The sequence below is a fragment of the Oncorhynchus kisutch genome, linkage group LG25, assembly GCF_002021735.2.
Source record: "Oncorhynchus kisutch isolate 150728-3 linkage group LG25, Okis_V2, whole genome shotgun sequence".
Lineage (NCBI taxonomy): Eukaryota > Metazoa > Chordata > Actinopteri > Salmoniformes > Salmonidae > Oncorhynchus > Oncorhynchus kisutch.
The window spans coordinates 1,282,976-1,307,036 of NC_034198.2; the positions used below are offsets into that span (position 1 = coordinate 1,282,976).

At 42.9% G+C, this 24,061-nt stretch overlaps 1 protein-coding gene across 3 annotated transcripts in view; it reads left to right on the top strand.

The window, feature by feature from the left end:
* Window positions 1-24,061, top strand: part of tdrd1 (tudor domain containing 1) — a 76,487-nt gene that overhangs the window by 4,985 nt on the left and 47,441 nt on the right. For 2 of the 3 annotated variants that reach the window (XM_031805193.1, XM_031805192.1), the window contains exons 3-12: window positions 375-421; window positions 529-586; window positions 902-1,019; window positions 1,486-1,549; window positions 9,388-9,474; window positions 9,814-9,993; window positions 10,104-10,247; window positions 12,251-12,443; window positions 12,815-12,898; window positions 14,303-14,479. In XM_031805193.1, coding sequence (XP_031661053.1) covers window positions 375-421; window positions 529-586; window positions 902-1,019; window positions 1,486-1,549; window positions 9,388-9,474; window positions 9,814-9,993; window positions 10,104-10,247; window positions 12,251-12,443; window positions 12,815-12,898; window positions 14,303-14,479 — 1,152 coding nt within the window. The remainder of the gene's footprint in view (window positions 1-374; window positions 422-528; window positions 587-901; window positions 1,020-1,485; window positions 1,550-9,387; window positions 9,475-9,813; window positions 9,994-10,103; window positions 10,248-12,250; window positions 12,444-12,814; window positions 12,899-14,302; window positions 14,480-24,061) is intronic. The other variant, XM_031805194.1, reaches the window with a different exon arrangement.

Consider the following 24,061-nt stretch of genomic DNA (forward strand, 5'->3'; position numbering starts at 1 on the left):
CTACTGAAACAGATTGTCGTTTTGCTATGTTTTTGGGGAAGAACATTGTTCTCATCCATGAGCTAGCTAGCTTTTTTTTTATGACCAGTACTGTAGGTGCGTGAGACAACTTTACCAGCATCATAGCATAGGTATCATTGTGACATATGAAATACGAGTGAAACTGTAATCAATGTGTAATAACTACGTAAAACATTAATGAACGTGTTCAATTATTACGTCATATTCACATGCAAGTTTTCAAATGATTTGTATTTTTACATTTATTTGACTGCTGTTTTTTGTCGAATTCTCGCATGGCGTCCATTGTTTGTTGCGTCACCTAACACCCTAATTTAGCATGTAAATAATGATAATTATTTTCTTTGTCAAAGCCGAGGCCAGCCGAAAAGAAACCACTGTACTCACAAACGGCTCTATGGTATGCATTTATTTTTCAATTGTAATATACATTTTCTATCTCTCAAATGTAAGGCCTGCCTGAAAGGCAGTGACAACCTGTGTAACATCTGTTATTTTCCCTTGTAGAAAACAGCCTCTATGCCCCCATTCACTGTTAAGTTGTGCAACTACTGCAGTCAGCAAGGTTGGTCTTATTTCCCTGCTAATTTCTCATTGATGCATCACTTTGTTTGTCTTGTTCTACGGCATACTGTGAACAGGAATACTGTTACAGTGTATAACATAGGAGAAGCTTTCATGTTAACTCGCACTCAAATTACTACCTGTTTAGCAGCACGTGTCCCGCATTGGAAGGTGTATCCATAATCGGTAGACATTCTCTTATTAAATCCGCATTCCTTAAATCAGTGCACAACAAATCATTAAAGCCAGTTGTTGGATGCTATTGATCGATGTCTATAACCTGGGCTAGAATTGAATAAACCTTCATCTTTTCCAGGTAACCTTCGCTGTACGCGCTGCAAGAAGACCTGCTACTGCTCAGTGGCTTGCCAGTCAGAGGACTGGAATGCACACAGGCACATGTGCAAGCCCAGTACCCCAGATACTCCCACAAGGTGAATATCTAACTAATCATGGTTTATGTTGGCTCAATCAAAGGTGAATTGTTGAATTTGATGTTTTAGTGCTGGGCAGGCAACTTTAACCCATCTTTTTGCTTCATTTTTTACTTCATGTTGAGCTTAAAGGGGCAGTATGTGACTGCTACATCCATTTCTGGACTTTTAAATGAGTGATATAACCATTGATTCTTGAAGAAAATTACTTAGTTTAACATACTCCATCAGAACCCAAAATATAAGCATTTTTTTATGAATCCATTGTTTGGACAATGTAATTGTAAATGAACACAGTATAGCCTTTAAACATGGTGAGAACTATAATATTGATCTCAGCTTATTACCAAATCAGTGGTGGGGTGTTTGCTTTGTTGTTTTGAACTACAGATTGTCCCTTTAAAAAGCTTCTAAAATGCACCTTTTTCCCCCTTTTTTTTATTTTTACACCCTTCATCTCAAAAAGTGATAAGCCAAAGGAAATCCCAGCTTCACCGATGGGAAATGGGCAGAACCTGTCAGACTCCAAGGTATCATTTCTTCTGTGTTGAGATGCTGTGGTGAAAAACCACACTTGTTTAAATTGGCCAAATTCCTGATGCCCTACTCTGTAGTGATGTGAAGTTTGGCTCTTTTTACTGACTCAATCTTTTGAACTTGTTCAGTCAAAATAAATCTTTTGATTAATTTGTTTCAGTAATGCCCAGAGCATGTAGGACCCCCTACTGGTGAACGATGAACTAAAAACTCAAAATAATCATGTTTCTACAAGCCTCTCGTTCAATATAGGGGGCTTTTTGGAGCTGTCATTTGTGACAGACTTATAAGTGTGCTTCAAACAATGTAAATTTTGTAACGGTTTTGACTTGAGGTTATTATTTATAGGGGTGCCAGGTAGGTTGTGCCTACCAGAGAAAACATTGGTTTCTCCTTTTGGTTTGGGAGTGAGTCCCATCTGGTCCGTCAAGTCTACACCAATACAAAGGACTTATGTAAAAGTCAGGATGAAAATAAACTTTTCATAAACCCTTAAAACATTGGAAAGAACTTCAAAAACAACTATATTATTTTGCGTGGGTTGTATTAGCAACATCAATGATTACACACACATATAATAATATCACAATGAGTTCTGGTTCCTCCAGAAATGTCCTGTACCTCGGGCCTAAAAAGAGTCCAGCCCGGTAAAGGAGTTCAGTGAACTCAAGTGACTTTTGTCACGCAATGTTTGTCTGTTCATTCAGTGTAGCGTAAACCCAGTATTTAATCATACAAACAAAATAACAATTATTTTACCACACAACTTTAAAGCGTATCAACTCTTACTAAGTCCTCAACTACAACTAACTACATAAATCATCACAGTATACATCACATCAAAACAAATGAAATACCGTACACACAAAGGTTGTAGTCAGACAATCCAATCCGCCAACAGATCTCCAGCGGAGAAAGGCCACGAAGAACAGAGAGGTGTAGTCCACGGACGCAAAGAGTGGATCCGATCCTGGGTAAACTCTATTAGGCTACAAAACACACGTTTAACGGCAACAAAACAAACGGAATAGAGAAGCTTCGGAACTGAGGGTTGAACACATCCTCATTCACGTCTCCATCACAACCCCACTTTTGCGCAGCTGATGCTGGCTATTTAATTGGGAATTAAAGGGAAAGCCCCCTATTGGAAGGAGAAGCACTGAGACTGTTCAGAAAAATTCAGGGCCGTCACAATTTGTGATTGACAGGCATTCAAATAAGATAATTCCTTGATACTGCATATGTTGGCTGAAGCGGAAAATCACATTTCAATCATGCTACAGAGCAGAGCTAGACCGATACTGATAAACTCCTCGATTGAGAATGACTATTGGCGGAATGCAATTGCTTGACTGATGCGAGGGAGATTGCAAACGATATTGTGCCAAACTGCAGCAGACCACCCCCCAAATGATTCATTGTCGAGTTGAAATTTGAGACGAGCTGTGTGTTTTTGTTCTACAAAGCTATTTCCATTGATAATAATCAATTAATTGCATTCATTCTTGCACCATGCGATCAATTATCAATTCTAAACATGTAGTTTTCTTCTCTTTGCTTCCTGCAGCATGATCTATCTCTGCATACTTATACAGTTGGTGGTTAGAGCACATCTCCGGAGCCACTGAGCCAGAGGAGAGCATATTAATCCTGCTCTAAAGAATCATTTTCAAACTGCACATCACTACTGCTTTGACTCGAGTTGCTTAGAAAATTAGAGTGAGGGCCAGAATAGAGCACTGCTTACTACAGTGAGGCTGTTAAAGGAATATTAATGGAGCTGATACGAGTTAGTAAGTGTTTCTTTATTTATGAAAAAATAATAATTTTTACCTCTTTCTCACCAATTTCGTGGTATCCAATTGTTTTTAGTAGCTACTATCTTGTCTCACCGCTACAACTCCCGTACGGGCTCGGGAGAGACTAAGGTTGAAAGTCATGCGTCCTCCGATACACAACCCAACCAAGCCGCACTGTTTCTTAACACAGCGCGCATCCAACCCGGATCCAACCCGACACCAATTTGTCGGAGGAAACACCGTGCACCTGGCAACCTTGGCTAGCACGCACTGCGCCCGGCCCGCCACAGGAGTCGCTGGTGCGCGATGAGAGAGCCGGGAGGCTAGTAAGTGTATTTCAACTTAAACATTTAAAAAAATATATATATATATATATTTCCTTTTTGTATTTGTACTTATTATGGATCCCCATTTAACTGCTGCCTTGAGCTACTATTCCTGGAGTCCAGCAACATAAGACAGTTACATACAGTTTAAAATACTACATGACATTACATTTCACACCTTACCCAACACATTCAGTGTCTTCCCTCAGGCCACCATTCCACAACCACATATTTACAATACAACATCCATGTGCAAGTGTGTGTAGAGTGCTTGTGTTATGTATTATGTGCCTGTCTCTTCACAGTTCCCGCTGTTCCATAAGGTGTATATTTATCTGTATTTTAAATCTGATTCTACTGCTTTCATCAGTTACCTGATGTGGAATAGAGTTCCATGTAGTCATGCCTCTATGTAGTACTGTGGAATAGAGTTCCATGTAGTCATGCCTCTATGTAGTACTGTGGAATAGAGTTCCATGTAGCCATGCCTCTATGTAGTACTGTGGAATAGAGTTCCATGTAGCCATGCCTCTATGTAGTACTGTGCCACCCTGTTCTGAGCCAATTGCAATTTTCCGAAGTCCTTTTTTGTGGCACCTGACCACACGACTGAACAGTAGTCCATGTGCGACAAAACTAGCGCCTGTAGGACCTTCCTTGTTGATAGTGTTGTTAAAAAAGGCAGAGCAGCGCTTTGTTATGGACAGACTTCTCCCCAATTTAGCTACTGCTGTAGCAACATGTTTGGACCATGACAGTTTATAATCCAGGGTTACTCAGAGCAGTTTAGTCACAAACTTCCTCAATTTCCACACCATTTATTACAAGTTTAGTTTAGGTTTTAGTGAATGATTTGTCCCAAATACAATACTTTTATTGTATTTAGGACTAACTTATTTCTTGCCACCCATTCTGAAACTAACTGCAGCTCTTTGTTAATTCTTGTGGATCAGTGGGCCATTACCATTTCGACACCTTCCTGTGAAATTGCAGAGCGTCAAATTCAAATGAGTTACTATAAATATTAAACCTTCATGAAATCACAAGTGCAATACATCAAAATAAAGCTTAACTTGTTGTTAATCCAGCCGCCGTGTCAGATTTCAAAAAGGCTTTACGGCGAAAGCAAATCATGCGATTATCTGAGGACAGCGGCCAGCACACAAATGCATAACAAATCATTTTCAACCAGGGAGTTGCGACACGAAAGTCAGAAATAGTGATATAATGTATGCCTTACCTTTGTAGTTCTTATTCTGTTGGCACTCAAAGGTCCCAGTTACATTACAAATGGTCCTTTTGTTCGATAAAGGCCTTATTTATATCCATAAAAACTCAGTTTAGCTGGCGCGCTTCAGTCAATAATCCACTCGGTTTCCCCCCTTCAAAATGCATATAAAATGAATCCCAAACGTTAGCAATAAACTTATCCAAACAAGTCAATCAACGTTTATAATCAAACCTTAGGTACCCTAATACACAAAGAAGTGATAAAATATAAGACTGAGAATCGTTGTCTGAAAACACTACAGCCAAAATGGGGGCTACCTAGAAAAACTACATTTTCTGGCTCATTTTTCCAAAAACCAGCCTGAAATTCTTTCTAAAGACGGTTGACATCTAGTGGAAGCCCTAGGAACTGCAATCGGGTACGTTTTCGCCCTATTATAAAAGTGCCAGCCATTGAAATCAGTGAAAGGCAGATTTATTTTTATTTTTTGGGGGAATGGTTTGTCCTCGGGGTTTCGCCTGCCATTTCAGTTCTGTTATACTCAGATGTTTTTTTAACAGTTTTATAAACTTTAGTGTTTTCTATGCAAATCTACCAATACCCTAGCTTCTGGGCCTGCGTTGCAGTCAGTTTACATTGGGCACGCTTTTCATCCGGAAGTCAAAATACCGCCCCCTACCCCAACTACCCCAAAGAAGTTCAGTGTTGCAGGAATTTCACTTGCTGAAGTGGGTAGTGTTGAGTCATCAACGTACATAGCCACACTGGCTTTACTGAAGGCAAGTGCCATGTCATTAGTAAAGATTTAACAAAAATTTGGGTCCTAGCCAGCTGCCCTGGGGAATTCCTGACTCTATCTGGATTATGTTGGAGAGGCTTCCATTAAAGAACATCCTCCTTTTTCTGTTACAGGTAACTCTTTGTCCACAATATAGCAGGGGGTGTCAAGCCATAACAAGTTTTTCCATCAGCAGATCGATAATGTCAAAAGCCGCACTGAAGTCTTTACAAAACAGCTCCCACAATCTTTTATCAATTTCTCTCAGCCAATCATCGGTCACCTGTGTAACATGCTGACCAAACCGCGCAAGTTGATTTTGTTCATCCACACCAGACACGATCAGGACACGCAGGTTGAAATTTCAAAACAAACTCTGAACCAATTATATTAATTTGGGGACTGGCACGTGGGTATATGCTCCTAAAAACCAATGAGGAGATGGGAGAGGAGGACTTGCAGCGTGTTGAGGGTCACAAATAGAACCAAGTTCAATTTTTAGTGCCTGGCCACGCAGAAGCTTGCTGACGCTCGCGAGCAGTGTAGGTGCAATGATTGAATAACATGTATGTGTACATTTATTTTGCAACGCTCGTGTGCTTGTTGAATGTCCTTCCCTATCAGTGTGCTGAAAGTCTGTGAAATAGCATTGTATCTGGTCAAACACCAGTTTTTTTCCAAAAGTTTACCAAGGTTTGGTAACAGGGTGATTGGTCCGCTATTTGAGCCAGTAAAGGGGGCGTTTACTATTCTTGGGTAGCGGAATTACTTTTGCTTTCCTCCAGGCCAGAGGGCACACACTTTCTAGTAGGCTTAGATGGAAGATATGGCCAATAGGAGTGGCTATATCTTCTTCTGTTATCCTCAGTAATTTTCCATCCAAGTTGTCAGACCCCGGTGGCTTGTCATTGTTGATATGCAACATTCATTTTTTCACCTCTTCCACACTCGCTTTACAGAATTCAAAATAACAATGCTTATCTTTCATAATTTGATCAGTTATGCTTGGATGTTTAGTGTAAGTGTTTGTTGCTGGCATGTTTGCTAATTTGATTTGATTTGATGTTTGCTAATCTTGCCAATGGAAAAATCATGAAAGTAGTTGGCAGTATCAATTTGTTATGAATGAGCCATCTGATTCAATGAATGATTGAGCTGAGTTTGCCATTTTTGCCCAGAATTTAATTGAACCTTTCTAGGGCAGGGGTTCCCTCGACAACATTCCGCTGAAAAGGCAGCACGCGAAATAAACTAATATTTTTTAGAAATATGTAACTTTCATACATTAACTTCTTATGGCTGCAATCCCATTAACGGGAGCGATTTGACAACAGCCAGTCAAAGTATAGGGCGCCATTTTCAAAACATCAAAAATCTCATAATTAACATTCCTCAAACATACATGTATCGCATACCATTTTAAAGCTTTTCTCGTTGTTAATCCCACCACAGTGTCCGGTTTTCAAATATGCTTTACAGCAAAAACACAGCAAACAATTGTTAGGTCACCACATAGCCACAGAAAAACAAAGCAATTTTTTTCCCAGCCAAAGAGGAGTTTCAAAAAGCAGAAATAAAGATAAAATGAATCACTAACCTTTGATCTTCAACAGATGACACTCATAGGACTTCATGTTGCACAATACATGTATGTTTTGTTTGATAAAGTTCATATTTATCAAAATATGAGTTACATTCACTAGTTCCAAAAACATCCAGTGATTTTTGCATAGGCACATCATTCAACAGAAGTATTATCATCTACATTTATGATGAGTATAAGTTATATACATCTCTTTAATGCAACCGCTGTGTCTGATTTCAAAAACACTTTACGGAATAAGCCAGCCATGCAATAATCTGAGACGGCGCTCAGAAATATTTGTCACAATAGCTGCCATGTTGACGTCAACATAAACATGAAATTACATGATAAATATTCCCTTACCTTTGATCTACATCAGAAAGCACTCCAGGAATCCCAGGTCCACAAATGTTTGTTTTGTTCTAAAATGTCCTTTATTTCTGTCCGAATACCTTCTTTTGTTAGCGCGTTTGGTATACATTTCCAAACGATCATTCTGGTCAGCGTTATATCGGACAAAAACTTCAAAGTTATATTACCGGTCGAAGAAACATTTTAAACTAAGTACAGAATCAATCATTAGGATGTTTTTAACATATAGGGTAGGGTTGGTATGCTAGGGTTGGTATAATAGGGTCCGGTTGGTATGGTAGGGCCAGGTTGGTATAGTAGTGGCATGTTGGTTTAATAGGGTCGGGTTGGTGTAGTAGGGTTGGTATGGTAGGGTCAGGTTGGTATAATAGGGTCGGGTTGGTATAATAGGGTCCGGTTGGTATAATGGGGTCCGGTTGGTATGGTAGGGCCAGGTTGGTATAGTAGTGGCATGTTGGTTTAATAGGGTCGGGTTGGTGTAGTAGGGTCGGGTTGGTGTAGTAGGGTTGGTATGGTAGGGTCAGGTTGGAATGTTAGGGTTGGTCAGGTTGGTATAATAGGGTCAGGTTGGTATAATAGGGTCGGGTTGGTATAATAGGGTCGGGTTGGTATAATAGGGTCAGGTTGGTATAATAGGGTCAGGTTGGTATAATAGGGTTAGGTTGGTATAATAGGGTTGGGTTGGATGGTTGGTATGGTAGGGTCAGGTTGGTATAATAGTGTAGGGTCGGGTTGGTATAGTTGGGTTTGTAGGGTCAGGTTGGTTGGGTAGGGTTGGTAGCGTTGGTAGGGTAGGGTTGGTATAGTAGGGTCGGGTTGGTATAGTAGGGTCGGGTTGGTATAATAGGGTCGGGTTGGTGTAGTAGGGTCAGGTTGGTATGGTAGGGTCAGGTTGGTTTAATAGGGTTGGGTTGGTGTAGTAGGGTCGGGTTGGTGTAGTAGGGTTGGAATGGTAGGGTCAGGTTGGAATGTTAGGGTTGGTTTAATAGGGTCGGGTTGGTGTAGTAGGGTCGGGTTGGTATAATAGGGTCCGGTTGGTATAATAGGGTTGGGTTGGATGGTTGGTATAGTAGGTTGGTATGGTAGGGTCAGGTTGGTATAATAGTGTAGGGTTGGTATAGTCGGGTAAGGTTGGTATGTTAGGGTCAGGTTGGTATTATATTGTAGGGTTGGTATGGTAGGGCCAGGTTGGTATAATATTGTAGGGTTTGTATGCTAGGGTTAAGTTGGTATAATAGGGTAGGGTTGGTATAGTAGGGTTGGTATAGTAGCACAACGTTTTTGCTCCAGGGACTGAGACATTTTTCAACGTTGAGCTTACTATTACAATGGCCAGAGAAGGGAATGGAGAAATCCGCCCATTCCTACCCCTCATACAATTTGTTGAACCTTTCACTTTGTAGTTCATGTACTTGTACAGTTGAGGTCAAAGATATTGGCACCCTTGCACTTTACAATGTGGAGCAAAATGTTTGTTTTTCTTTTTTCAAACGCAATTTTTACCACGTGAAATTACACAGTAAATGAGTAATTTTGTCCAGACCATTTTCTTTCTTGTTCCTGTGTGTTAGTAAATCAAGCAAATATACATGTGAACTAAGTTTCTTTTCTTCTTCTACATTGTGCAAGGCTGACTATATATTTGACAGGCAACTGTATGGAATTTATTAGTACATGTGACCAGTCAACTGAGGAGAACATTATTTTGAGATCTGTAACACAGTTACCTGGCGTTTGCAGGTGAACAACGGTAATGTGACTTGCTCCCAGCGAGTGTACCTGCGGGACCTCCGTAAGAATGACATCACCAAAGGAATGGAAATTCAGGTTTGTGCTCTGGCCAGCTCCTTTAATGTCCTCCTGAGGTCATGTTTAGGTCTGGGAAAAAGTCTGACCTAAGAGGTCACCGTTGAAAGAATTTAAGAGGCAGAATGAATGACTTATCTTATTTTTTATGCATGTTTATAAAATATGCTATGGCGATGTCTGATGTTAGAACAATGCACAGGTGTACAAACTAATCCAACATACCTTAATGTTCCACCCACACAATAACGATTGTCCTGTAGGTACATAGGCCAACATTATTAATGTAGTATGTTGAGTCTCATTGTGTTTGTCTACTCGGATGAAGTCTTCTCTCCTCCTGGTTGTCTGTGGCTTAAGGTGTCTGTGGTGGAGCTGCATAGCCCTGGTAGGTTTTTCATTCACGTCCAAAGCCCAGAGCTGGTTGAGGCTCTGAGAGCCGTTACTGTGGAACTGCAGAAGACCAACGGTGGCTCGCTAGGGACAGACTACAAGCCCGACACCGGAGAGGTCTGTGCCGTCAAATACTCCTTGGATCAGGTGATGAAAGAGAACACTGAGGAAAATTAGAAAAAATGCAGTTGTGAAAATACTACTTAGTATGGATTTTTAAAGCCTCTATCTAATCCTTTGCTTATCTCCCTCTCTAGAACTGGTACAGAGGTGTTGTCCAGTCTGTAGCTGCAGATGATGGAAATGCTAAAGTTCTCTACATTGACTTTGGAAACGAAGAAGATGTGACACTGGATCGGATCAAGCCCCTCGCTGCCAGCATTGAACCCATTCCACCATGTGTGAGTTCATTGTGAAAATTCACCTCAGTTCTTTGAGAAGTAGAGTTCTCCTGGCTTCCACCAAACCCAGATTTGAGTCCAATGGCGGCGAGCTTTACACCACTCCAGCCGAAACTTGGCATTGCGCCTGGTGATCTTTGGCTTGTGTGTGGCTGCTTGGCCATGGAAACCCATTTAATGAAGCTCTAGATGAACAGTTCTTGTGCTGACGTTGCTTCCAGAGGCAGTTTGGAACTCTGTAGTGAGTGTCGCAACTGAGGACAGATGTTTTTTACTAGCTATGTGCTTCAGCACTAGTCTGTCCCGTTCTGGGAGCTTGTGTGGCCTACCACTTCACGGCTGAGCCGTTGTTGCTCCTAGACATTTCCACTTCACAATAATAGCACTTACAGTTGACGGGGGTAGCTCTAATTTGACAAACTGACTTGTTGGAAATGTTGGGGTATTGTGTGCAGATTGCTGAGGAAATTGTTTTATTTAATACATTTTAGAATAAGGCCGTTATAAAATGGAAAAAGTCAAGGGGTCTGACTACTTTTCGAAGGCTGTATACAAGAGCTTAGGTGCATCCTGTTTTCATTGATCATCTTTGAGATGTTTCTACAACTTGATTGGAGTCTACCTCTGGTAAATTCATATGATTTGGAAAGGCACACACCTGTCTTTTTAAGGTCCCACAGTTGACTGTGCATGTCAGAGCAAAAAACACGAAATTAGGTTGAATGGATTGTCCTTAGAGCTCCAAGACAGGATTGTGTTGAGGCACAGATCTGGGGAAGGGTGCCAAAACATTACTGCAGCATTGAACGTCCCCAAGCACACAGTGGCCTCGGTTCTTAAATGAAAGAAGTTTTGAGATGGCTGCCCGGCCAACTGCGCAATCGGGGGAGAAGGGCTTTGGTCAGGGAGGTGACCAAGAACCCGATGGTCACTCTGACAGAGCTCTAGAGTTCCTCTGTGGAGATGGGAGAACCTTCTGAAGGTTCTCCCATCTCTGCAGCACTCCACCAATTAAGCCTTTATGGTAGAGTGGGCAGACGGAAGCCACTCCTCAGTAAAAAGCATGTGACAGCCCAGTTGGGGTTTGGCAAAAGGCACCTAAAGACTCTCAGACCAAGAGAAACCAGATTCTCTGGTATGATGAAACCAAGATTGAACTCTTTGGCCTGAATGCCAAGTGTCACGTCTGTAGGAAACCTGACACCATCCCTACGGTGAAGCATGGTGGTGGCTGCATCATGCTGTGGGGATGTTTATCTGTGGCAGGGCATGGGAGACTAGTCAGGATCAAGGCGAAGATGAACAGAGCAAAGTACAGAGAGATCTTTGAAGTCCTGAGCAGGTTATCAGACTGGGGTGAAGGTTCCTGATCCAGAGCGCTCAGAACTTCAGACTGGGGTGAAGGTTCACCTTCCAACAGGACAATGACGCTAAGCACACAGCCAAGACAACGCAGGAGTGGCTTCAGGACATGTCTCTGAATGTCCTTGAGTGGCCCAGCCAGAGCCCGGACTTGAACCCAACATCTCTGGAGAGACCTTAAAATAGCTGTGCAGCGACTCTCCCCATCCAACGTGACAGAGCTTGAGAGGATCTGCAGAGAAGAATGGGAGAAACTCCCCAAATACAGGTGTGCCAAGTTTGTAGCTTCATACCCAAGAAGACTCGAGGTTATAATCTCTGCCAATGGTTCTTCGACAAAGTACTGAGTAAAGGGTCTGAATACTTATGTAAATGTGGTATTTGTTTTATTTTTAATACATTTACCAAAAAATGTTTATGCTTCATTGATATAGGTTATTGTGTGTAGATTGAGGGAATTTTTAAAATCAATTTTAGAATAAGGCTGAAAAGTAACAATGTGGAAAAAGTCAAGGGGTGAAGTTTCCAAGGAGTAATATTCAATGCCCAAATATTTCCTGCCCTATTTTATTTCAAATGCGTATTTATTCTTGATGAATTGCACTTGTTCACGTTTATTTACCACAAGCTTTTTCTTGCAGGCTTTGGAGTGCAGCGTCGCCGGTATAACACCGGTGACTGACAGCTGGATGGGGGTGTGTTGCATGGCTGTGAGACAGCTGGTGGCTGGAAAGAGCCTGACACTCACTGTGGTGGACACACAGGAGAATGACCGCACCTACGCAGTGGACATCTTGCTGACTCCTATCGGTACTGTATCACAGGAAGGCTATGGTCAGTTGGCTACAGTGAATAATAGAAGGTGAAAGACTGAATCACCACATTTAAATCTCCATAATAAACCTAAGCATGAATAGTTTTAGGAACCTTGAGCATCTTTTTGGGCGCTCCTATTGGAGTACAGCTCTCCGTCCGTATACAGCGTAATTTGTCCTACAAAGTGTCGCTTTGAACTATATGGATGTTTTTTCTGTCATAATTTTATTTTTCATGTTTGTATCGCTGAATGCTTAACTGACTAACACTATAATATAGTAACCATACTCCCCTTTTTATGTCTATTGTCCTTTGTATGACTATTGAAGTGCTTTTCACGTTGTCTGTCTTCATGTCTGCCATGTAAACACCTTATCTTTCTCTGAAAGGAAAACAGCTGAGCACTTTCCTCATGGACCAAGGTTATGCTGTGAGGGAGGACGTCAATAAGAAACGCGCAGAACAGGACGTTGGTGAGCAGTGTCCATTTTATTTTGTCACCATTTTGCAACAGTTTTTCCAAGTTCCATAATAATAATTGGATTCTGATTCAAATTCCTGCTGAAATATGTTGTCTTATACTAAACTCAGCAAAAAAAGAAGCATCCCCTTTTCAGGACCCTGTCTTTCAAAGTTAATTTGTGAAAACCCAATAACTTCACAGATCTTCATTGTAAAGGGTTTAAACACTGTTTCCCATGCTTGTTCAATGAACCATAAACAATTAATGAACATGCACCTGTGGAACGGTCATTAAGACACTAACAGTTTACAGACGGTTGGCAATTAAGGTCACAGTTATGAAAACTTAGGACACTAAAGAGGCCTTTCTAATGACTCTGAAAAAATACCAAAAGAAAGATGCCCAGGGTCCCTGCTCATCTGCATGAACGTGCCTTAGGCATGCTGCAAGGAGGCATGAGGACTGCAGATGTGGCCGTACTGTGAGACGCCTAAGACAGCGCTACAGGGAGACAGGATAGACAGCTGATCGTCCTCGCAATGGCAGACCACGTGTAACAACACCTGCACAGGATCGTTACATCCGAACATCACACCTGCGGGACAGGTACAGGATGGCAACAACTGCCCGTGTTACACCAGGAAAGCACAATCCCTCCATCAGTGCACAGACTGTCCGCAATAGGCTGAAAGAGGCTGGACTGAGGGCTTGTAGGCCTATTGTAAGGCAGGTCCTCAATGAACATCACCGGCAACAACGTTGCCTATGGGCACAAACCCATCGTCGCTGGACCAGACAGGACTGGCAAAAAGTGCTCTTCACTGACGAGTAGCGGTTTTGTCTCACCAGGGGTGATGGTCAGATTTGCGTTTATCGTCGAAGGAATGAGCGTTACACCGAGGCCTGTACTCTGGAGCGGGATCGATGTGGAGGGTCCGTCATGGTTTGGGGCAGTGTGTCACAGCATCATCGGGCTGAGCTTGTTGTCATTGCAGGCAATCTCAACGCTGTGCATTACAGGGAAGACATCCTCCTCCCTCATGTGGTACCCTTCCTGCAGGCTCATCCTGACATGACCCTCTAGCATGACAATGCCACCAGCCATACTGCTCGTTCTGTGCATGATTTCCTGCAAGACAGGAATGTCTGTGTTCTACCATGGCCAGCGAGGAGCCCGGCTCTCAATCCCCCCTTGTTCAGGGGCACATTATTCAATTTCTGTTAGTCACATGTCTGTGGAACTTGTTCAGTTTGTCTGTTGTTTAATCTTATGTTCATACAAATATTTGCACATGTTAAATTTGCTGAAAAGAAACGCAGTCGACAGTGAGAGGATGTTTCTTTTTGAGTTTACAAGGTAAAGGTTTTCTCCAGTTTGTTTTAATATTTAGTTGCTATTCCCCCTCTGCGCCAGACTCCCTGGTGAGTGCGTCCCTGGAAAACTTCCGCCGCCAGTCGGGTGGTAAGAACGAGAACATGGAGGCACAGCCACCTGACCCTCTGACCCAGGGACTGGGAGACACCTTCGCTGCCATGGTGACGCACCTGCAGTCACCTTATGACATCATCTGTCAGAAACTGGACAACGCCAGTGAGTACAACCTAGTGACAACCCATCAATACGCTTTTGCTTAATTTCTTTATTTGTGTTTTATTACGGATCCTCATTAGCTGTTATCATCAGTTACCTGATGTGGAATAATGTTCCCATATAGCCATGCCTCTATGTAGTACCCTGCTCCTCCTGTAGTCTGTTCGGGACTTGGGGACTGTGAAGAGACCTCTGGTGGCATGTCTTGTGGGGTATGCGTGGGTGTCTGAGCACCAGCTACTCTTCCTGGGGTCCAGCAACAATAAGGCAGTTTTACAATTTAAGATATTACTTGACATTACATTTCATAACACTTTTCACAACACATGAAGTGTGTTCCCTCAGACCACTACTCTACTACCACATATCTACAATACAAAATCCATATGTACGTGTGTAGAGTGCATGTATTATCATTTGTGTGTGTTCCTGTCTCTTCAGTCCCCGCTGTTCCATAATGTGTAAATGTATCTAGTTCTTAAAATAAATCTGATTCTACTGCTTGCATCAGTTACCTGATGTGGAATAATGTTCCCATATAGCCATGCCTCTATGTAGTACCCTGCTCCTCCCGTAGTCTGTTCGGGACTTGGGGACTGTGAAGAGACCTCTGGTGGCATGTCTTGTGGGGTATGCGTGGGTGTCTGAGCTGTGTGCAAGTAGTTTAAACAGACGACTCTGTGCATTCAGCATGTCAACACTTACAAAAACAAGTAGTGAGCCATGAGAGATTTACGTGTTGGCTCTCCGTGTACATCCAAGGGCCAACTGCCCTGTTCTGAGTCAATTGTAATTTTCCGAGGTCCCTCTTGTGGCACCTGACCACACTACTGAACAGTAGTCCAGGAGTGACAAACCTAGAGCCTGTAGGACCTGCCTTGTTGATAGTGCTGTTAAGAATGCAGCACTTTATTATGGACAGACGTCTCCCTATCTTAGCTACTGTTGTATCAACATGTTTTGACAATGACAGTTTACAATCCAGGGTTACTCCAAGGAGGTTAGTCACCAACCAATTTCCACACCATTTATTACAAGTTGTGCATTTTTTCAATTTGATTTAATCTTTATTTCACCAGGTAAGCTAGTTGAGAACAAGTTCTCATTTACAACTGCGACCTGGCCAAGATAAAGCAAAGCAGTGTGACACAAACAACAACAGAGTTACACATGGAATAAACAAGCGTACATTCAATAACACAATAGGAAAAAAAGAAAGTCTGTACAGTGTGTGCAAATGGCATGAGGAGGACCTGCCTTACAACAGGCCTACAAGCTCTCAGTCCTTCCTCTATCATCCTATTGCAGACAGTCTGTGCACTGATGGAGGGATTGTGCGTTCCTGGTGTAACTCGGGCAGTTGTTGTTGCCATCCTGTACCTGTCCCGCAGGTGTGACGTTCGGATGTACCGATCTTGTGCAGGTGTTACACGTGGTCTGCTACTACAAGGATGATCAGCTGTCCGTTCTGTCTCCCTGTGGCGTTGTCTTAGGCGTCTCACAGTACGGACATTGCAGTTTATTGCCCTGTCCACATCTACAGTCCTCATGCCTCCTTGCAGCATGCCTAAGGCACGTTCACGCAGATGAGCAGGGACCCTGGGCATCTTTCTTTTGGTTGTTAGTGTCTTACTGACCGTTTCACAGGTGCATGTTCATTAATTGTTTATGTTTCATTGAACAAGCATTGGAAACTGTGTTTAAACCCTTTACAATGAAGATCTGTGAAGTTACTTGGATTTGTACAGGTTATCTTTGAAAGACAGGGTCCTGAAAAGGGGACGTTTCTCTTTTTGCTGAGTTTACATATTTACGTGTGTATGTCTTTGAAGTCTCTTGGTTGAAAACACTCGATCCGTCTGGGGATTCGACAAAGTCGACCAGAGATCAGTCTGTCATTTGATAGATCCATTCTTAAGAGCATTTCCCTTTCAGAGTACCTCCCGGTTTTTATCGGTCGCATTTACCAGACTAAAGTACTTAAACAGTTGCAGAATGAATATTCCTGTATTGTCTTCATCTTTTTCACTCGTGAAAGTTTGTCTAGCCATTCTGATACCTCACGCTGGCATGTAGAGTAGTAACCATTTCAGCTTGGGCACGCATGTCTGGTCTTTTAGTTTTTTAGATTTCTTAACGATTCGTGTCGTCCTGTTCACACCATCTGCCTGCTTGGTCTCTAATGTAAATTTCGTAACCAGTCCTATGTAAGCCCTCTGGGGGGAGCACAGACATGATTTACATGTCTGTGCTCACGTGGTTGACTTCATATGAAAATGTATTCTCTCATTTAGAAGTCTAACATCACATTACATCTTCTCACAAATAGTTACATTTTTTATATTTATTTTCCCAAAATGTGAATGTTAATCTGATCACTGGAAAATATACACAAAGTCAGAGTATATTATAAAGTCCATCTTTAATCATATATGAGCTTCACCATAGCCCTGTGACTCTCAGATCAATTCAGTGTCTATAAATGAATTATCTGAGAGTGCTTACAAAACAGATCTTAGTATCATTTATAGCCAAGACACACCCATCTCAACTAACATGACGAATAATAGATCTTAGGAACATTACAAAGGGCATTTTACTTGAGAGAGGAGTATCTCATAGCCAGACAGCATTAGCTATAAATTATTGTTCAGTTTGCTCTCTTAGACAAGGTTCTACTTCTCGTTCTTGGTACCACTTAGGACCAAAACATTACCTCATCCAATGGCATATATCAATATATCATATCTCAAATACACCCCCTCCTGGACAAGATCAGAAAAGACAGTGAGCCTTTTATGTCATATACTAAATCAAGATAAGGGGAACCTCAGAGGGGACATACAATAGTTTCAGACACTGCCATACTCCTCCCCCAATGGGAAAAGTAGGGAGTGACTGGTGTACAGACATTGTGGAGCCCTTCACACGACCTGGCCAAGATAAAGCAAAGCAGTGTGACACAAACAACAACAGAGTTACACATGGAATAAACAAGCGTACATTCAATAACACAATAGAAAAAAAAGAAAGTCTCTGTACAGTGTGTGCAAATGGCATGAGGAGGTAAGGCAATAAATAGGCCATAGTAGCGGCATAATTACAATTTAGCAAATTAATACGAGTGAATAATGAGCAGATTATGTGCAAGTACAAATACTGGTGTGCAAGAGCAGAAAAGTAAATAAATATGGGGATGAGGTAGATTGGGTGGGCTATTTACAGATGGGCTATGCACAGCATCCAGTTTGCCGAGTATAATATTTTAAGCTATTTTTGTAGATGAGATCGCTCAAGTCGAGGATCGGTAGGATGGTCAGTTTTACGAGGGTATGTATGGTGGCGTGAGTGAAGGAGGATTTTTTTTTGCGAAATAGGATGCCGATTCTAGATTTTAATTTTGGATTGAAGATGTTTAATATGAGCCTGGAAGGAGAGTTTACAGTCTAGCCAGACACTTAGGTATTTGTAGTTGTCCACATATTCTAAGTCAGAACCGTCAGAGTAGTGATGCTAGTCGGGCGGGTGCGTGCAGCGAATGGTTGAACTCTGTGCTACCCCCATGGAGACTGCCAGAGGTCCGGACAACAGGCCCTCCAATTTGACACACTGGACTTTGTCTGAGAAGTAGTTGGTGAACCAGGCGAGGCAGTCATTTGAGAAACCAAGGCTGTTGAGTCCGCCGATAAGAATACGGTGATTGACAGAGTCGAAAGCCTTGGTCAGGTCGATAAAGACTGCTGCACAGTATTGTCTTTTATCGATGGCGGTTATGATATCGTTTAGTACCTTGAGCGTGGCTGAGGTGCACCCGTGACCAGCTCGGAAACCGGATTGCACAGCGGAGAAGGTATGGTAGGATTTGAAATGGTTATCTGTTTGTTAACTTGGCTTTCGACGACTTTAGGGGGGCAGGGCAGGATGGATATAGGTCTGTAACAGTTTGGGTCCAGGGTGTCTCCCCCTTTGAAGAGGGGGATGACCGTGGCACCTTTCCAATCCTTGGGGATCTCAGACGATACGAGAGGTTGAACAGGCTGGTAATAGGGGTTGTGACAATGGCGGCGCATAGTTTCAGAAATAGAGGGTCCAGATTGTCTAGCCCAGCTGATTTGTACGGGTCCAGGTTTTGCAGTGCTTTCTGAACTTCTGCTATCTGGATTTGGATGAAGGGGAAGCTGGGGAGGCTTGGGCAAGTAGCTGCGGGGGTTGCGGAGCTGTTGGCCGGGGTTGGGTTTGCCAGGAGGAAAGCATGGCCAGCCGTGTAGAGATGCTTATCGATTATCGTGGATTTTTCGGTGGTAACAGTGTTACCTCGCCTCAGTGCAGTGGGCAGCTGGGAGTAGGTGCTCTTATTCTCCATGGACTTGTGTCCTAAAACCTTTTTGGAGTTCGAGCTACAGAATGCAAATTTCTGTTTGAAATAGCTAGCCTTTGCTTTCCTGACTGACTGCGTGTATTGGTTCCTGACTTCCCTGAAAGTTGCATATTGCGGGGACTATTTGATGCTAGTGCAGAACGTGACAGGTTGTTTTTGTCCTGGTCGAGGGCAGTCAGGTCTGGAGTGAACCAAGGGCTATTTCTGTTCTTAGTTCTACATTATTTGAAAGGGGCATATTTATTTAAGATGTTGAGGAAATTACTTGTTAAATAACGACCAGGCATCCTCGACTGACGGGATGAGGTCAATATCCTTCCAGGATACCCGGGCCAGGCCGATTAGAAAGGCTTGCTCGCAGAAGTGTTTGACAATGAGGGGTTGTCGTTTGACCGCGGACCCATAGCGAATGCAGGCAATGAGGCAGTGATAGCTGAGATCCTGATTGAAAACAGCAGAGGTGCATTTGGAGGGCAAGTTGGTCAGGATAAAGTCTGAGGGTGCCTATGTTTACAGATTTAGGGTTGCATCTGGTGGCTCTAGATTTTGCTCGCCTGAAGTAGAGTATATTGTGATAAATTGTAGGCCACACTACTTGCCTAGAGTTTTCAGCTATACTTTTCGTGGCTGTTTATTTACCACCACAGACAGATGCTGGCACTAAGACCGCACTCACAGCTGTATAAGGAAATAAGCAAACAGGAAACCACTCACCCAGAGGCAGTGCTCCTAGTGGCCGGAGACTTTAATGCAGGGAAACTTAAATCAGTTCTACCTAATCTCTATCAACATGTTAAATGTGCAACCAGAGGGAATAAAATTCGATATCACCTGTACTCCACACACAGAAATGTGTCCAAAGCTCTCCCTCGCCCTCCATTTGGTAAATCCGACCACAACTCTATCCTCCTGCTTACGAGCAAAAATGAAAGCAGGTAGCACCAGTGACTCGGTCTATAAAAAAGTGGTCAGGTGATGCAGATGCTAAGCTACAGGACTGTTTTGCTATCACAGACTGGAACATGTTCCGGAATTCTTCGATCGAATTGAGGAGTACACCACATCAGTCACTGGCTTTATCAATAATTGCATTGAGGACGTTGTCCCCACAGTGAATGTACTTACATACCCCAACCAGAAGCCATGGATTACAGGCAACATTCGCACTGAGCTAAAGGGTAGAGCTGCCGCTTTCAAGGTGCGGGACTCTAACCCGGAAGTTTACAAGAAATCCTGCTATGTCCTGCGACGAACCATCATACCGGCAAAGCGTCAATACAGGACTTAGATTGAATCATACTACACCGGCTCTGACGCTCGTCTTATGTGACAGGGCTTGCAAACTATTACAGACTACAAAGGGAAGCACAGCCGCTAGCTGCCCAGTGACCTGAGCCTACCAGACGAGCTAAATCACTTCTATGCTCGCTTCGAGGCAAGCAACACTGAGGCATGCATGAGTGCATCAGCTGTTCCGGACAACTGTGTGATCACGCTCTCCATAGCTGATGTGAGTAAGACCTTTAAACAGGTCAAAATACACAAGGCTGCGGGGAGGGTTTACGAGGACGTGTGCTCCGGGCATGTGCTGATCAACTGGCAGGTGTCTTCACTGACATTTTCAACATGTCCCTGTCCGTAATACCAACATGTTTTAAGCAGACCACCATAGTCCCTGTGCGCAAGAACACAAAGGCAACCTGCCTAAATGACTACAGACCCGTAGCACTCACATCCATGGCCATAAAGTGCATTGAAAGGTTGGTAATGGCTCACATCAACACCATTATCCCAGAAACCCTAGACCCACTCCAATTTCATACTGCCCAAACAGATCTACAGATGATGCAATCTCTATTGTAATCCACACTGCCCTTTCCCACCTGAACAAAAGGAACACCTACTTTTATGTGAGAATGCTGTTCATTGACTACAGCTCAGCGTTCAACACCAAAGCTTATCACTAAGCTAAGGATCCTGGGACTAAACACCTCCCTCTCCAACTGGATCCTGGACTTCCTGACGGGCCGCCCCCAGGTGGTGAGGGTAGGTAGCAACACATCTGCCACGCTGATCCTCAACACTGAAGCTCCACAAGGGTGCGTGCTCAGTACCCTCCTGTACTCCCCGTTCACCCATGACTGCATGGCCAGGCACGACTCCAACACCATCATTAAGTTTGCTGATGACACAACAGTGGTAGACCTGATCACTGACAACGACGAGACAGCCTATAGGGAGGAGGTCAGACACCTGGCCAGGTGGTCCCCGAATAACAGCCTATCCCTCAATGTAACAAGAATAAAATTGTGGACTACAGGAAAAGGAGCGAGCACGCCCCCATTCTCATCGACAGGCCTGTAGTGGAGCAAGTTTAGAGCTTCAAGTTCCTCGGTGTCCACATCAACAACAAACTAGAATGGTCCAAACACACCAAGACAGTTGTGAAGAGGGCACGACAAAGCCTATTCCCCCTCAGGAAACTGAAAAGATATGGCATGGGTCCTGAGATCCTCAAAAGGTTCTACAGCTGCAACATCGAGAGCATCACTGCCTTGTACAGCAATTGCTCGGCCTCCGACCGCAAGGCACTACAAAGGGTTGTGCGTACGGCCCAATACATCACTGGGGCTAAGCTGTAAAGAAAGACCACAGCCACCCCAGTCACAGCCTGATCTCTCTACTACCGCATGGCAAGCGGTACCGGAGTGCCAAGTCTAGGACAAAAAGGCTTCTCAACAGTTTTTACCCCCAAGCCATAAACCAGTGAACCATAAACAGGTAATCAAATGGCTACCCGGGCTGTTTGCATTATGTCGCCTCGCTACTTTAATAGCCTTGCTACTCTATATAGCCTGTCTTTTTTTACTACTGGTTTTATTTCTTTACCTACCGTTTTGTTCACCTAATACCTTTTTTGCACTATTGGTTAGAGCCTGTAAGTAAGCATTTTGCGCACGGACAAACTTTGATTTGGGTTCCTTGATAATTTGTGTGAGATTGAGGGTATCTAGCTTAGATTGTAGGACTGCTGGGGGTGTTCAGCATATCCCAGTTTAGGTCACCTAACTCTGGAGATAGATGGGGGGCAATCAATTCACATATGGTGTCCAGGGCACAGCTGGGAGCTGAGGGGGGTGTCTGTAACAGGCGGCAACAGTGAGAGACATGTTTCTGGGGAGATTCATTTAAAAAATTTGAATCTCTTAACTGTTTGGGCATAGACCTGGAAAGTATGACAGATCTTTGCAGGCTATCTCTGGAGTAGATTGCAACTCCTCCCCCTTTGGCAGTTCTATCTTGATGGAAAATGTTGTAGTTGGGTATGGAAATCTCAATATTTCGTGGCCTTCCTAAGCCAGGATTCGGACACGGCAAGGACATCCGGGTTGGTGGAGTGTGCTAAAGCAGTGAGTAAAACAAACTTAGGGAGGAGGCTTCTGATGTTAACATGCATGATACCAAGGTTTTTGTGGTTATAGAAGTAAAGGAATGAGACTGCCTGGGGACACACAAGGCCGGGGTTAACCTTCACATCACCCGAGGAACAGAGGAGGAGTAGGATGAGGGTATGGCTAAAGGCTATCGAAACTGGTCGTCTAGTGTGTTGGGGACAAATAATAAAAGGAGCGGATTTCTGGGCGTGGTAGACTTGATTCAGGGCATAATGTGCAGACTGGTATGGTGGGGTGCGGGTAGTGGAGGAAAACCCAGGCACTGAGTGATAAGAGGTTGCATCTCTGGACTCGCTAGTTTTGCTGGGTGGCATGCATGTGTGGGATAAAGGACGCATCTGAGGCATGTTGAGTGGGACTAGGGGCTTCGCAGTAAACTAAAACAATGATAACTATCCTAAACAACAGTATACAAGGCATATTTACATTTGAAAGAGCCATAAAGCAATCACAGGTGTTGATTGGGAGAGCTAGCTAAAACAACAGCGGGTAAGACAACGAGTAAGACAAGTTTTGGTTTAGGTTTTAGTGAATGATTTGTCCCAAATACAATGCTTTTAAAAATATATATATATATATATATATATTTAGGACTAACTAACTTGTCTTGCACCCATTCGGAAACTAACTGCAGCTCTTTGTTAAGTGTTGCAATAATTTCACTTGCTGAAGTGTGTAGTGTTGAGTCATCCACATACAGACATACTGGCTTTACTTTACGCATGTCATTAGTAATGATTTTTGTTTTTAAGTATGGGTTCTAGATAGCTGCGGGAATGGGGAATTCTTGATTCTTCCTTGATTATTTTGGAGAGGCTTCCATTAAACAGCCTTCGTGTTCTGTTAGACAGGTAACTCTTGATCCACCTTATAGAAGGGAAATAAAGCACACACTTCTTTCCAGCAGCAGACTATGATCAATAATGGCAAAAGCCGTACTGAAGTGTAACAAAACAGCTCCCATAATCTTTTGGTCTTTTGATCATCAATCAGTCATTTGTTTAAGTGGTGTGCTTGTTGAAAGTCCTTCCCTATAAGCAACCTGAGTCTGTCAATTTGTTCCTAGTAAAATAGCTTTGTATCTGGTCAAACACAATTTTTCCAAAAGTTTGCTGAGCTAACTGGCTGATTGGTCCACTATTTGAGCCAGTAAAGGGGGCTTTACTATTCTTGGGTAGAGGAATTACTTTTGCTTGCCTCTAGGCCTGAAGGCAAACACTTTCTATTTAGCTTAAATTGAAGATATGGCAAATCGTTTTGGCAATAACGTCTGCTATTATCCTCAGTAATTTTCCATCCAACTTGTCAGACCACGGTGGTTTTTCATTGTTGAGACAAATCAATTTTTCACTTCTACACAACTTTATGGATTTCAAAATTACGATGCTTTTCTTTCATAATTTGATCAGTGATACTTGGATGTGTATTGTCAGCTTTGGTTGCTGGCATGCCAAAGTGTGCAAATTTTGCCAATGAAAAAAACATTCAAGTAATTGGTAATGTTAGTGGGTTTTGTGACGAATGAGCCATCTGATTTCAATGAGTGATCGAGCTGAATTAGCTTTTTCTCCTCAAACTTTATATAAAGAATGATAGTAAAAAGCTTTAGAGCAACTTAAATAAAATGTATCTTCATGTCATTGTAATTTTTATTTTTATTCAGCATAGTCACGATTTTTCAAATTGCAATGATTTTCATCAGTGGTGCAGCCAGACTTATTTGCCATGCCTCATCCCTCTCAACCATAC